At 42.9% G+C, this 12,906-nt stretch overlaps 2 protein-coding genes across 11 annotated transcripts in view; both read right to left on the bottom strand.

Annotated features, from left to right (window-relative positions):
- Nucleotides 1-6,680, bottom strand: part of LOC104142760 (gametogenetin-binding protein 2) — a 60,120-nt gene extending 53,440 nt beyond the window's left edge. For 4 of the 10 annotated variants that reach the window (XM_068909641.1, XM_068909644.1, XM_068909645.1 and 1 more), the window contains exons 1-3: nucleotides 6,279-6,408; nucleotides 5,382-5,503; nucleotides 1,388-1,468 (exon numbers count right to left, since the gene is read on the bottom strand). In XM_068909641.1, coding sequence (XP_068765742.1) covers nucleotides 1,388-1,468; nucleotides 5,382-5,474 — 174 coding nt within the window. In that variant the 5' untranslated portion in view covers nucleotides 5,475-5,503; nucleotides 6,279-6,408. Of the gene's footprint in view, nucleotides 1-1,387; nucleotides 1,469-5,381; nucleotides 5,504-5,589; nucleotides 5,901-6,278; nucleotides 6,409-6,511 lie in introns of those variants that run through there. The other 6 variants (XM_068909642.1, XM_068909646.1, XM_068909649.1 and 3 more) reach the window with 3 other exon arrangements.
- A 3,649-nt stretch (nucleotides 6,681-10,329) lies between these two features.
- PIGW (phosphatidylinositol glycan anchor biosynthesis class W) lies at nucleotides 10,330-12,000 on the bottom strand. Its single transcript, XM_009672898.2, has one exon. It carries the CDS (start codon nucleotides 11,853-11,855, stop codon nucleotides 10,335-10,337), a length of 1,521 nt encoding a protein of 506 aa, XP_009671193.2. The 5' UTR covers nucleotides 11,856-12,000; the 3' UTR covers nucleotides 10,330-10,334.
- Between the last annotated feature and the right edge of the window lie 906 nt (nucleotides 12,001-12,906).

The following is a 12,906-nucleotide window of genomic DNA, read 5'->3' as shown; positions in this document are numbered from 1 at the left end:
AACACCACCTAATATTTCTTACATCAATAAACAATTTTAAGAGCCTCTTCTGGTTCCTCCGTCAAACACATCCACGTGTGCGCACGCACACAGAAAAGTACATACCCTTCTATTTCTTCTTCTAACTGCTGCATTACAGACTCAGACTTCAACAACATTGAACTTCCAGTAGTACAGCTACACCAAGTAGAGAGTCCCTTCTTTATACACCAAACAACATACCCACACTTACAATAACAGCACTATTGGCACTTTATCTGTAAAAGCAGTGATGTCAGTATATTAACTGTGAACGTTAGTTTTCCCTGGTTATACAAAATAAATTGTGTTGGCAAACTTGTATCTATACAGGGAATGTTTTCCCACAATTTTATTTTCTATATTATTGTCATACCATACCAGTCAAACACTCCTAATGCAGCAATAGCTTATTACAACTGCAGGAGAGAGAGAGAAAAGAATCATAATGAAACTAATCGATCCCATGGAAAAGGTAAATGCATGAATTGAAGAGAGAGAACATTTTCACTTCATCTTATTTTTAATCATATTATTAAATGTTATCTGATAATAGCTTCACCTTTTAAGTTTGTACTCTTAAAAAAGGGTACATTAAATAATTTGTCAAGTGATAGCACTCGACAGCAATCCTTCTCTTTTCAGTAATTAACAGTACTAGTCACAGCAGGAGTAGAAACGAGCTATTCTCACAACACAGCTATGCTCTATATGCAGCATATGCCTGAACTGCTGCAGTCAAGACCACACTGAAGAAGTGCAAGCTGCGGATCATCAGACAGGCCTGTTCTTTTGGACATCAAGTAGTGCTCTTTTTTTTTTGCTACAGATTTCACGGCGCTATAGTTATTTGTCAGAGCGTTAGTAGAAAAGTTTCCATTATTAAAATTTCACAGGACCACAAAACTGTCTTCCACTATTCAACTAGAAACAATCTATAAACTAGCCCATTACTTCTATCTTGGTACAAATCATAAGAACTTGATCTTTAAGCAACACACACTTCTACTTGAATAAACAATTCCAGAGCATTTTGAAACAAACTAAATTCAGAAACTATAATTTCCATCAAGTATAAACTGGCAGTGACCAGAAGATGCTTTTTTTTTTTTAAACAAGTTTTCAATTCTAGTTAGAAGTGCAGCAATCTCCTCCTGTAAAGGCAACAGCATGTAAAAGCTGTGATGTACAGAAAATGAATGCGCCCAGTGTACTTTGGTACCAATACTTAATTGAATATAGATGATGACACGTCCATTAAGTAATTCATTACTACCTACAGTGACAACCTCCTGGAAAAGTGAAAGCACAAACTTAAGGAAAGCAAAATCTGATATGCAGCCTTTTAAGGACAGGCTGATGGATTTACCTGAATGAACTGCTTTAGTTGTGCACCGTTATTCTGATGTCCATCAAGGTTTAGTACATTATCAGGAAATTCCATCACCATCTATGTGAGAAAAAGGAGAAAAGTGAAAAAGTCTGAAAAGTCAAATGCAGAGCCATTAGTCTATTCTACTTTCTAGGTGGGTGCACTGGAGGGGAAAAGGGGAAGACAACAGAAAGGATGTTAAATTCTCTTTTTTTTTTCCCTCACATTGCAATATTGAAAGCTTGGAAAAGGATAAAAACAGCAGTTAAGATAGTGAATGTTTTACCATTTTAACTGTTTCATTAATATAAGCTTCTGGAGGCAGTTTATAAACAACCCTTGAAAAGCTGTTTTGTGGGAGAGCAAGAGTTACTAAATGGAACAGCAGTATAACACTATTTACATTAGTCGAAATCATGCCTCAATTAAAAAAAAAAAAAAGTATTGTATTTCAACACATTGACAACCAAATTGATCCAAAAGCCTAACTAATTCTGTAAAGCTATGAAGAAACAGTCACAACAGTTAACGACTTTGTGTCTGCTACTTCGAAGTGCTAGTTTAAAACCACATTAACTCAACAAGATACTCTAAGGTATGCTTTGTTTTGTATGACTGCAGCTGCAATTCTCAAGTGGCTCCAAGTAAAACGTTAAGCCTACAGAACAACATGATTACTAGTACAGTAATTAATAATACTTCTTCTCCAATTACTGAGCAACAAATAGGGTGATTTCTTGAAAAAAAAAATCAGTAAAGTTTTCAGTCAAAAATTTAACATAACAACCAGGGAGAAAAACGCAACCAACTAGGAGGAATGAAAACTGGTTTAGTTGATCTTATTTGTCCAAACTGAGAAATAAGAAAATATATCAGCATGAATACAGAGAGTTCAGTTTAAAATCTGAAAGACTAAATAACTTTGAAATCAGACCAACTCTAATACCAGTCAACAACAACATGAAATTGTTTGATTAATTCTCCTCCCTCCACCTTCCTTTAATTGACTGATAAAGAAAGAATTCCCTGCTGTCTTTGCAATTGCTGACACTATCTCCAGAGAACTGATACGTTTAGTTTTACAGGCATTCAACATCACTCCAAAATAAACATCTATTCTCTAAGGCCAGAAAGCAAGGCCTTAGAAAGCAAGTATAGTGATCTAACACGTGCAAGAATTGGAACAGTAGCATAGCTTTCCAGTCTCTGTGCAGAACAGTGCCACAGTCAGTGCTAATTCTGACCTCTCCTGTATTCTTTTCTTTGCCTTCCCTTTCCATGCCCCTGATCCATACACACTTACCAGCGGCACTAGTTTTTCCTACACTGCTAATCTGATGTTCCCGTGGGGAATGAGCTACATGCAAGTAAAAGCACTATTTGCTAAAAGCAGAGAAGAGATAATTACTCTTCTTCTCCCTTCATCTTCATCTCCCACCATCAGACCACACCCCTACGTGTTTTGTACAGCAGAATGAAATTATCAAAGACCAAATTAATTCATGCATTGGTTTGATGAGATTGTATTAACCAGTTAAACATCAACCATCATCATGCCCTGAACAGAAGAAAAAATTCCCACAATACCACATCAAATGCAATGCCTTCTAGAGATCATAAAGGCTGCTTAAGAAATGAAAAGGGTTAAATATTCAACCTTCCTTTAATTTCTAGTTGAGGCATAGGAAACAGAAAAGTGTAGGATAATGAACAATTAAATTAAGAGTGCAATACCATATTGCACCTAAGCAACTTCTACAGAGCAATGTTAAAAATCTAAGAGCACTATAACCGATTCATTTACTAATTTGCTATCACTGAATCACTATTTCTAGGTTCAAGGCATAGATTAAGGCTTCCAATTGACTAATAGTCAAAATCTGTTTCGATTTTGAGAGTTTTAAAAGCAGTCAACACGAACCTGTTAATATCGATAAACAACACTCAATTTTATTTTTAAAAAAAAAATCTAAAGACATAAAATTATGTTTCAAAGACAAGTGTATCTGTTTCAAAGACAAACTGCATCTCTTGCGATAGCTCTTGTTAGGAATTTAAGTAGTAAACTACAGAACTTGTTTAGACTCCAAGACAAGAAAGCTAAGAGTCCATTCACCTGTTTCCACAGCTTCACTAAATAAAAGCTGCCAGATCACCTAAAAATCTGAGTGCTTTGTAACAACAGAACAGAACAAAAGAAAAAAAATGGATGCAGGACAATATTTCTTTATGGTGAGGATGACTTGCACTTACATAAATACCTTTTGTATCCAGCTGGATACAAAACTGATTTACAGCTATAGAAACTTATTCAATCATGACTATGCCTTTTCTCTGGTGTAAAAAGTAAAATGATAACAACAACATCCGTGCAGCTGCAGAAAGTTTGGGGCAGGAAGTTGAATTCCTGAACTATAATCACAAACGGAATTTTAGGGTGGCAGAAGTCAAACCATCTCTCTCATGCCTGCTACAGGTGAATTTTCACACTCTCTCTCAAGCTATTAAGTACAACAAATGCTAAGGAGCACATGGTAAATCATCTAACTGACACATCTCTAATGAATCATTTTTATTAGGGAGTCCAGAAAGAAAGAAGAAGAAAAAACCCTTAACACTATATGGGGAATGGAGAGGGGAAATATTAAAGGAATAGACAAGATACCAAAACCAAAAACTTGCACTATTCTTAAGTGATGCTGGGTTCCCAACTAAATAGCCACTGCAGAGGAGCTAGATATCACTTTGCACAGCTCATAGAGAAACTTTGTCTATCATGTAAGCACGGTTAACCAGAGATTGCAGACCACATAAAACCAAAAATATAGTGAAGGTATTTGTTTAATTAATAACATGCATTCATTTACAATGATCAAAACTAAAACACAGCGAGAACTCTCTTTCCAAGTGTAAGAAAAATAAAAGAGATTGACATAGATAAGTCTTTAACAGCAGAAAAGGCAGGGGTTTAGAGACAGCCTGAAGATACTGAATTGTTTTTTTCTGAAAGATGGGAGAAATTACACTATGAAGTTGGTTTAAAAAAAAACAACACTACAGCAAGCGAGGCATTCTCCCATTTTAAAAAGTGAAAACAGGAATTTAAAGTGGATACATTTTATATCATTCAAGTAACAGCAGTTACTGTCACAGGATACATCACTGAAAACAATAGGATTCAAATATGAATAATTAAAATAGCCAATTACACTAAAAAAGTCTAATTTTGTTTTCAACCCAACATTTTTACTCTGTAAAAAAAATTAGGACAAACAGAGAAGCGTTTCTTCCATTTGTTCAATATTCATTTACTACGCAATTTCTGAGTCTTCCTTTAAAGATGTGAGGGAGAGGAAAAGAGACCACAGAGCCTCCAAATTACATTTGCTTCATTTTTCCTCGCAGTCTTCCGGAGACAGCAAAATCCCTACAGTTTTCAAACTGGAATACGACATTGAAATTTTCTGATTTGTTGCTGTAAACATATTAGCAGGTACTGCAGGCTCTAAAATACGTTTCAAGCCAAAGTCATTAAAAACACCATCAGCCTTTCCTTGCCTATTTAAAAACATAGTTAACTAGTCATGAAATTGGGTTTTAATGTTAACATATCCCCCTTCTTTATTAGCTGAAAAATGGCTTTGCTCCACATTTAGCATTTTAGGTACTGACACGCTTGTCAGCCTTGAAAATGAATTATGCGCAGGCCCCGACACAGCAGTAACTTTCTTATTACGCTATATGCATATTTTTCAGAGGTGGAAATAAGATTTAAAAAAAAAAAAAAAAGAGTCGCCACGTTAAGCACTGTTAACCCGAAGTGTTATAAAGTCCCACAGATCAGCACGGTGAGAGAAGCCAAAGGAGGAGCCTAGGAGGCCTGTCTGGAGGGGAAAGGCCTCGCCTGCGGATTGCAACATACCGTCTGCACATGTTGTAAGCGGGCGGCGCGCGGGCAGGGGGTGCTCCGCGGCGGGGGGGAGGCACTCACCGTGAGGGTGTCATCTATGTAGAGGGGGATCTGCCTCTTCTCGAAGGGGAATTCCTCCTCGCCGTCTCTGCACACCGCCACCAGCCGCGCCATCGCCGCCGCCGCTTCCTGCCCGCTCCAGCCTGCAAGCAGCCCCACCGGCGGGAGGTAAACAGCGGCGCCGCTTCCCCGCGACACTTTCACCAGCAGGGGAGCGAGCCTGCCTTACCCGATCGCCTGATTCGACACGGCGCCGCTGCCGCTGCCCCCGCCCCGCCCCGCCCGGAGCCTCCCGGGCGCTTTCAGCCCGGCGGAGACTCCGCGCAGCAGGAGCCGGCCGCGGCCAGGGCGACGTAACGTGGAAGAAAGGGAGGGAGCGGCGAGGAGGGGGGGGGAAGAGGAGGAGGAGGACGACCCCGGTCCTCCGCCGGGGCACGGCCGAGGGAGGCTGGACACCGGCCGGGGCGGGGGGGGGGGGGGTAAAGTCCGCCCGCGCCCTCTCCGTCCGGCTGCGGGGAGCCGCCGGCCGGGCGCAGCCCCAGGGCCGTTGACGAGGCGGCGCTTCCCCCACCTGCGAGGAGGGCGCCGCCTCCGCCGTCAGGCGATGGGGGAGGCCGGATCGGACCCCGCCCGGGAACCGCAGCGGCGGCTGCCAGCGCCAGCTCCGGTCAGGCGGGACGGGCGCCGCCACCCCCGGCCCTCCGCCGCCTCCCTCCCTCCCTCCCTGGGGCCGGGCCGGAGGGGGAGGCAGAGGCGCTGCGGCCCGGGCCAAGCGCCCTGCCCCGCCCGGCCTGCCGGCCCGGGGCGCCGACGGCGGGGAGGAGAAAGCTCGGAGCGGGACGCTCCCCTTCCGCGCCGCTCCCTTCTTCTCCCCCCCTCCCCCCGGCCCCGGACCACCACCCCCTCCGGGGCCTTTACCGGCTGCTCCGCGAGTCGGCGGCGCGGGCGCGCTGACAGGCGGGCGCGCACGGCGGGCCCCGCCACAGAGCCGCCTCCTTCCCCTCGCCCACCCCCGGGCCCTCCCCGCGGGCGGCGGCCCCGGCGCGGCCCCGCGCGGCCCCGCCCACCTCTCGCGAGACGCCGCCGCCGCCACCGCCTCGCGCCCCCTCCTCCCCCCCCCCCTCGCGCGTTCCCTCCCTCCCGCCCGTTACCGCCGCCGTGTCACAAACGGCCGCGCGCCGCCGCGCTCCTTCCGCCGCCTCGAGACATAGTCCCGGGGGGGGGGGAAGGGAGTGGGAGGAGGCGGAGCCGCCAGGAGGCCGCGGCGCCGGGCTGCGCTTCGCCTGCCGGGCCCGTAACGGGAGGCGACCGGCCGCTGCGGCACCCCGCGTGCGGCCGCCTGGAAGTCCTGCGGCGGCGCGATTTGGGCCGCCGGGGCGGGGGGGACCCAAAAAACCCCCAAAACCCGACCTTTCTTGAGCTATAGACTGTGCAACGCCGCTGGTCCGGAGGTTCGGGGGTTCCCTCCGTGCACAGACACCGAAGCCCTGGCAAGGAGAAGCCTAGGAGGCAAGTAGGGAGCAAATTAGTTTTTTCCTCGTTTCTGCAAAAAAGAAAAAGCATCTTCAGCAGAGGAGTTAATATTTTCTAACTCATCATGCGGCACCTCTGCTTCTTACGAAGCACAAACCACATCACTGCACAGTCTGCAATTTTTATCTTCTCATGGTTTTCTTCTTCACCAGGCTGTAAGGAACCGCCGACCGCCCGTAACAGGTGCTGGCGGTTCGTGGCGCGGCCGCTCCGCAGAGGCCCCGACACGCGCCGGCTCCCCGAGGAAGCCCCCCCGTTTTGTATTCTTAAGACGTAACTCATACGTGTCTTGGTAAATTAAGTATGAAAATCACCATTACGTTTAATGCAACTTTTATCCATGGAAAAGGGTTTTTTTTATCAGTAGAAAATCCAGCTGCCTTCTTACCACAAAACAACATGGCAACAGACAATCCACTTAATGCTGTTCCGTGTGCATGCACGCCCTATTCTTGGCTGGAAAAAATACCTGTTATTTAGGACACCGTGACATTGAAATAAGATACTAGCTGAAATAACGTTAGGCTTTAAAAGAGACATCACTTGGTTGGAAAGGAAGGCACACTGGCGTTTGAATCGATCTTAAAAATAAGTTTGGTAGGAAGCTAGTAAAATGTTTAACAAATGACAAGCTTAAGGATAAACATAATCAGCTCTGCTCTCCCACCACATTTTTTTCTATCCTGCAGCCCTACAAAAATATCATAATCATTTGGTGGAATTATGACAGCAAAGACAAAGCATTTTTGTTTTCCCCACGTTCAGTTTTACTACTGAAGTCAACGGCATACTATATATCTGCCCTTTCAGTCTTACTGAGATATATTTCTTAACTTTTACTAATCATGTAACAACTAAATCAAGGGTTTCGATTTTTTTCTTCGTATTTGTCTATAGATCTGTATAAGCTTGCTCATCTAAACAAATCCACAAGAGAAATGAAATTTAGTTCTCTTGCTCCTACCAACTGTTAAGCTAACAGACATTAAAGCGCATGTGGAAAAAGCGTTTATAACAGAATTGTAGTGTTAACTTCTCTAGCATCTTCCCAACCTCATTACAGTGCCGTTTTCTTGTACAGATCCTGTGATCAAAGAACGCTTGCTTGCATTTCTTGGTTCTTTCAGAAGCATGGTTAATTATCCGTAACTATTCATGGTCCAAACATTCAGGATTAACAGCGATGCCCGTTGCTTCAGGGCAGAATTCGCCACATTTGTTATTGACAGTAAGTAATGAGAAATAATCGTCTCCCATTAATGCAGTCATGAAAGACTTACTTCATATGGCTTTAAAAGTGAGAGGCTGCCCCACAATGCAGTGTTCTGCCACTGCTGCGACTGTGACATCAGTGAGATGAGCTGGGCATTCTCATTCTTGTCATTTGTGCACCACAGTCCTGCCAGTCTGATGGGCTCTGCTGTTACAGCTGCCTTATTACTAACCAGAGCGGCAGCCCTGGAACTGGTGTCCGCCAATCTGCTGCCTGTGCAGAGATAACAGGGCTCTGCACAGACACAGCAGACCTCCCACGTAATTTTTGCTTCAGAAAACGGTGTTGGCGTCTAGATAGTTTGCTGCTTGTCCAGACACAACTCAGCTTTGTCACACCCAATTAACGCCTTAATTTGGAATCATGTTGATAGAGATTTGTGCTCACAGGCAGAACTCATTGCAGGTCTTGTGATTCAAATACCTCAAAAATTAATATCCATGAGTAATTTTGCACAAATGAGCAGTGCCACTGAGTCCATGATGGAGGCCCTTCTTCCCTAGGCCAGGCCTGGAAATGTTTTTAAATGAATGTACCAGTTACCAGAGAAAACTCTGCTATGAACTGTGACAATTGTCTTTTAATTACATTTTTTGTCCCCGGGATAATACAGGCTGTTTTTGTTTAATTCTGAAGAATGCATCACTACAACTTGGAAGTAAACAAGCATGAAATCAGTATGGCCCAAGTATATAACCTGGACTTCATCTTTTCATTGGCCAAACCCAGAGAAAAACCTCATAAATTTAAGAATATTCCACAGCACATCTGCCTTAAGGATCTGATTTAAAGTCTTAATTTCCATAAGTTTTTATTATGATGTTTGATAGACAAGGAAATTTGAACTTCTGGCCCATGTGCACTGCTGTAACTCTACTGACACTACACATTTATCATCAATGACCATTTATATTATACTTCCTAAGTATTTATATCTTCCATTACTGAATTCCTCACAATCTTTAAATGGATTTCTCTTCTCAACAACTTAATGAGGTCAGGAAGAACTGTCACATGCACCATGCAGTGAACAGAAAGGGCAGAACACCCGAGGCTCGTAGGAAGACTATGACAGATCGAGAAACTGAGCACGTCTCTTACCAGTACTGTGCTAGTACCCTGACTCACTGCATCATGCTTCTTTCCATTTGCATGCGTTTGTTTGCTAATAAAATAATACAGAATGTTCCCACTTGGAGACATCTCAGCTGTCAAAATACAGTACTAAATGAACTAGTATTTAAAATTATTTTATAGAGTAGTAGGTGGGCTTGAGTGCTTTTAAAGTGAAGCTGAAGACTATATCTTAGAGCATTCCTAAAGATGAGCTGTCACGACATGTTGGGATGCAAGTTGGGGGTGGGGGGTGGTTTTGGATCTTTGTTATTTTCTTATAAAATGCTGTGCAACTCTTACTACCTGCACCACAAATTCCAGCAAATGCTTTGTGAATTCATCTGCAGTTGAGTTTTATCCTTCAGAGCATCATACTTTATTGAGGGTCTTCATCAAATTCATCACTGAGGATGAAAATAAAATTTAGCTTTAATTCAAAGGCTAATTTAGATTTCAGTACATGATTAACATTCCCCATACAATTACTCCCATCAAAGTCAAGCACATGCATGAATCTTTCCAGGACTGGGGCCAAAATATTCTTAAGTATCCGCTTATTCAATACTTTTTATATAAAGTATTATTCCTATCTATTATTTATGTGAGGGCCTTAACTAGGTAAATCTTGACACAGCTAAGCCTTTCTCTGTAATTACTCGTTTTCTTACTTCTCATCTCACTGCTACTCTATAACTGTTACTTAATCACACCAATACTTGCATATGAATATACTCCTTGAATCCACAAAATAATTCACTCTTCATAAAGTTACTCTTCTGCATAACTGTTTATAGGAACAGTATGAGCATTCAGCAAACTATCTCAAAAACTATGTTTTTAGAAAAAGTGTCACATCTGCAACAGGTAACAGGATCGATTGTGTAATTTTCTAAAACATAAATCATCATAATGCTAAATCATAATCTACACTGTTATACATTATTGCATCTACACAGCAATACATACAGGAAAAAATACTTATTTTTCCATTAAAACACCCTCATTCAAGTGCAGCAAACAGAGTTTAACTGGTCCACTTAAGACAACTGAAATCACCAAAATTTTAATACTATATTTTTTGCATGCAGTATGTACATAATTAAACAGTTTAAAAACATATACAAGTGTAGTATACATAATGTAAATGGAGTCTTGCTGTGAATTGTATCTATCATGATATTTACAATACCAGTCATAATATTTGCTAGCAAGAAAAACAGTAACTGGTTTTTATCAATAGCAGTGATCAGGCAAACGTGCAGCAGCTTGCTTTCCCTTCCGATAGGCATGGCCTCTGTGTCATGCTTTTTACTGGAACGAGGGGGCTGTATAACATTCCAACTAGAGGGTACTCTGGACCCGTTCACCAGAAGCTTTGTAAACAGCAACACGAGATCAATTACTACAAACCAGATGAAGAAAGTCAGGCAGTGAGCAACTACCCATAGGCAGTACGACAGATTAGCCATCCGGCGGGACACAGGGTCTACGTGTACTTGTGACAAATGAAGAAATACAAAGAGCACAAGAACCATCAGAATTAGGACACATATTGCTTTGATCCAGTCTTTGACAAAATTTCTGCTCTTCAGCAGATAGAGTCCAACTTGCACGCTAGCCATGTATATGGCTAGGTATCCAAAAAGAGAGAACAGTCCTTCCCTGTTGGCATTTAAAAATCCAACCCTAGTATCTTTGCCATTGCTCCCATATAAGACAAACATCTTCAGAGAGGTAACATTAAGAATAAGCTGATAAAATACAGCGAGATTCATAGCAACAATCCAAGATTTATTTTTTGGAAATAGGGTCAACAGTAGAGATGCTGCAAGCCTCACAACTGCCAAGGTAAAAAAGAAATTCCAGTGCACGCCGTACTCTGAAATATGTTCATGATACTCTATAGATTTAACAGTAAACAGTCGTCCCACACCAAGAAAAATCAACGGCCAAACAGAAAAAAACTGCCTGGTCAGATGGGAAAATTTTAGCTGTGTTGCACATGACTTTTGTCTAACTTCAGGACAAACAAGAGCATTACCAAAAATAAAAGCTCCTACCCCCAAATCCATAACTCCTGTTCCATAGGTCTCAGTTTTGGCATATCGTCTCGGATACTGCGGGAAATCTACTGCTAGTATGCCGATTGATGTCAACAGATTGATATAAACACGAAACACAGTAATTGATGGAACGTATTCTGGATCTAAGTATGTCTTCTGGAAGTCATTTACAATTTGCCTAAAAGACGCTCCAGTATCATGTTTTCTTTGGCTATATATTTTAGAAAATATTGCTGCACAGAGAGCTGCAATGACAGGTGGCATTAAAAACATGACTGGAGACAAGACTGTACAGGATAATAGCAGAGGAGATATTAGCACAACGAAGTCTAGCAGCAGATTGTATTTCCTTGAACTTAAAGGTTTCCCATAGTGCAGAAAATATAAGATCAACAAGAGTCCTCTGCAAAGCAGACATAATGGAGGTAGAGACAAGCCTAGCGAAATTTCAAGCAAAGTAGTTCCATTTAAGTTGCTGATAAAGGCTTCTTTCAGCTGTTTTTGTGACATTCTTGTTTTTTCCTATGAAAACAGAAACTTGAACTAGTTAGTTTTGTAAAATAGGGCTCTCAGAACTTCATTTTTTAAGTTATAATCTGGCATCTTTGTACATTTTAAAATGTTAGATCCAAAAATTCCCCCTAAATTAATCTTACCTACAAGTTCATTAAGGAATACATTCATTTAAAAAAAACCAAAGTTACTGTTCAATTTCAACAATATAGAACAGCCCTAGTGCTGCAAACCCTTATGCTTACACTTAACTGGCCTGTAAAAGTAAGCATAGGCATATACACTTGCAAAACTGGATTGAGTTAGCCCTACAAATGTTGCTTTCTCGCAACAAGATGCTTAAAATATCTCCCTGAAGATCTCTAAACAACAAATAATCTCTTGAATGTTGGAATTATGAATAATATATTTTTATGTACTGCTCTGCAGAATACACTTAGTAGTATTCCCTGTAGTGTAAAAGCAACAGATATGCAAAAACATGACCCAGATAAAGGGTCATGCTGTTGCCTGGTCAGTGGAGACTAAATGCATATCCTCCAGCTAATTTTTCATGCAGAAGGCTGTGGTTCTTCAGCCCTTCCTATGGGTCCCACAGCGGGCGTCACTGAAAAACAGCTCGCAGAATGTTGTCCCCAAGGTTTGCATATAGAAAAGAACGATCATGACTGCCCAGAGTTAGCGGGCACTGTGGAAATGTCCAATGCAACAAAAGACAGCAGCTACAGTTTCCTTTTGCAACAGAAGCCGTCTTCCGCATGTCCCCACCCCGCAAGCTCTGCTCTTCCTCGGGGAGCTTGTTTCGGGAGAACACGAGCTGAAAAGCACCGACGATGCTGTTGCGTTTAACCCGCTGCGTGGGTGCGAACCAAGACTCCGCCGCACTAGCCGTACGGGGGCCTCGCTGCCCACGCGAGGCGGGATGGGGCTCGCAGCCGAGGCGCGCAGGCGGTACCCGCCAGCTCCAGCTCCAGCTCACCGGGCGGGTCCCCGTGGAAGAGGAAAACCAGGGCAGCGCTTCGACGTCTCCGTGAGGCGGAGGCTCGGC

This window comes from Struthio camelus, chromosome 16, assembly GCF_040807025.1.
Source record: "Struthio camelus isolate bStrCam1 chromosome 16, bStrCam1.hap1, whole genome shotgun sequence".
NCBI classification, from domain to species: Eukaryota; Metazoa; Chordata; class Aves; order Struthioniformes; family Struthionidae; genus Struthio; species Struthio camelus.
This window is presented reverse-complemented; position numbering and strand designations above follow the sequence as displayed.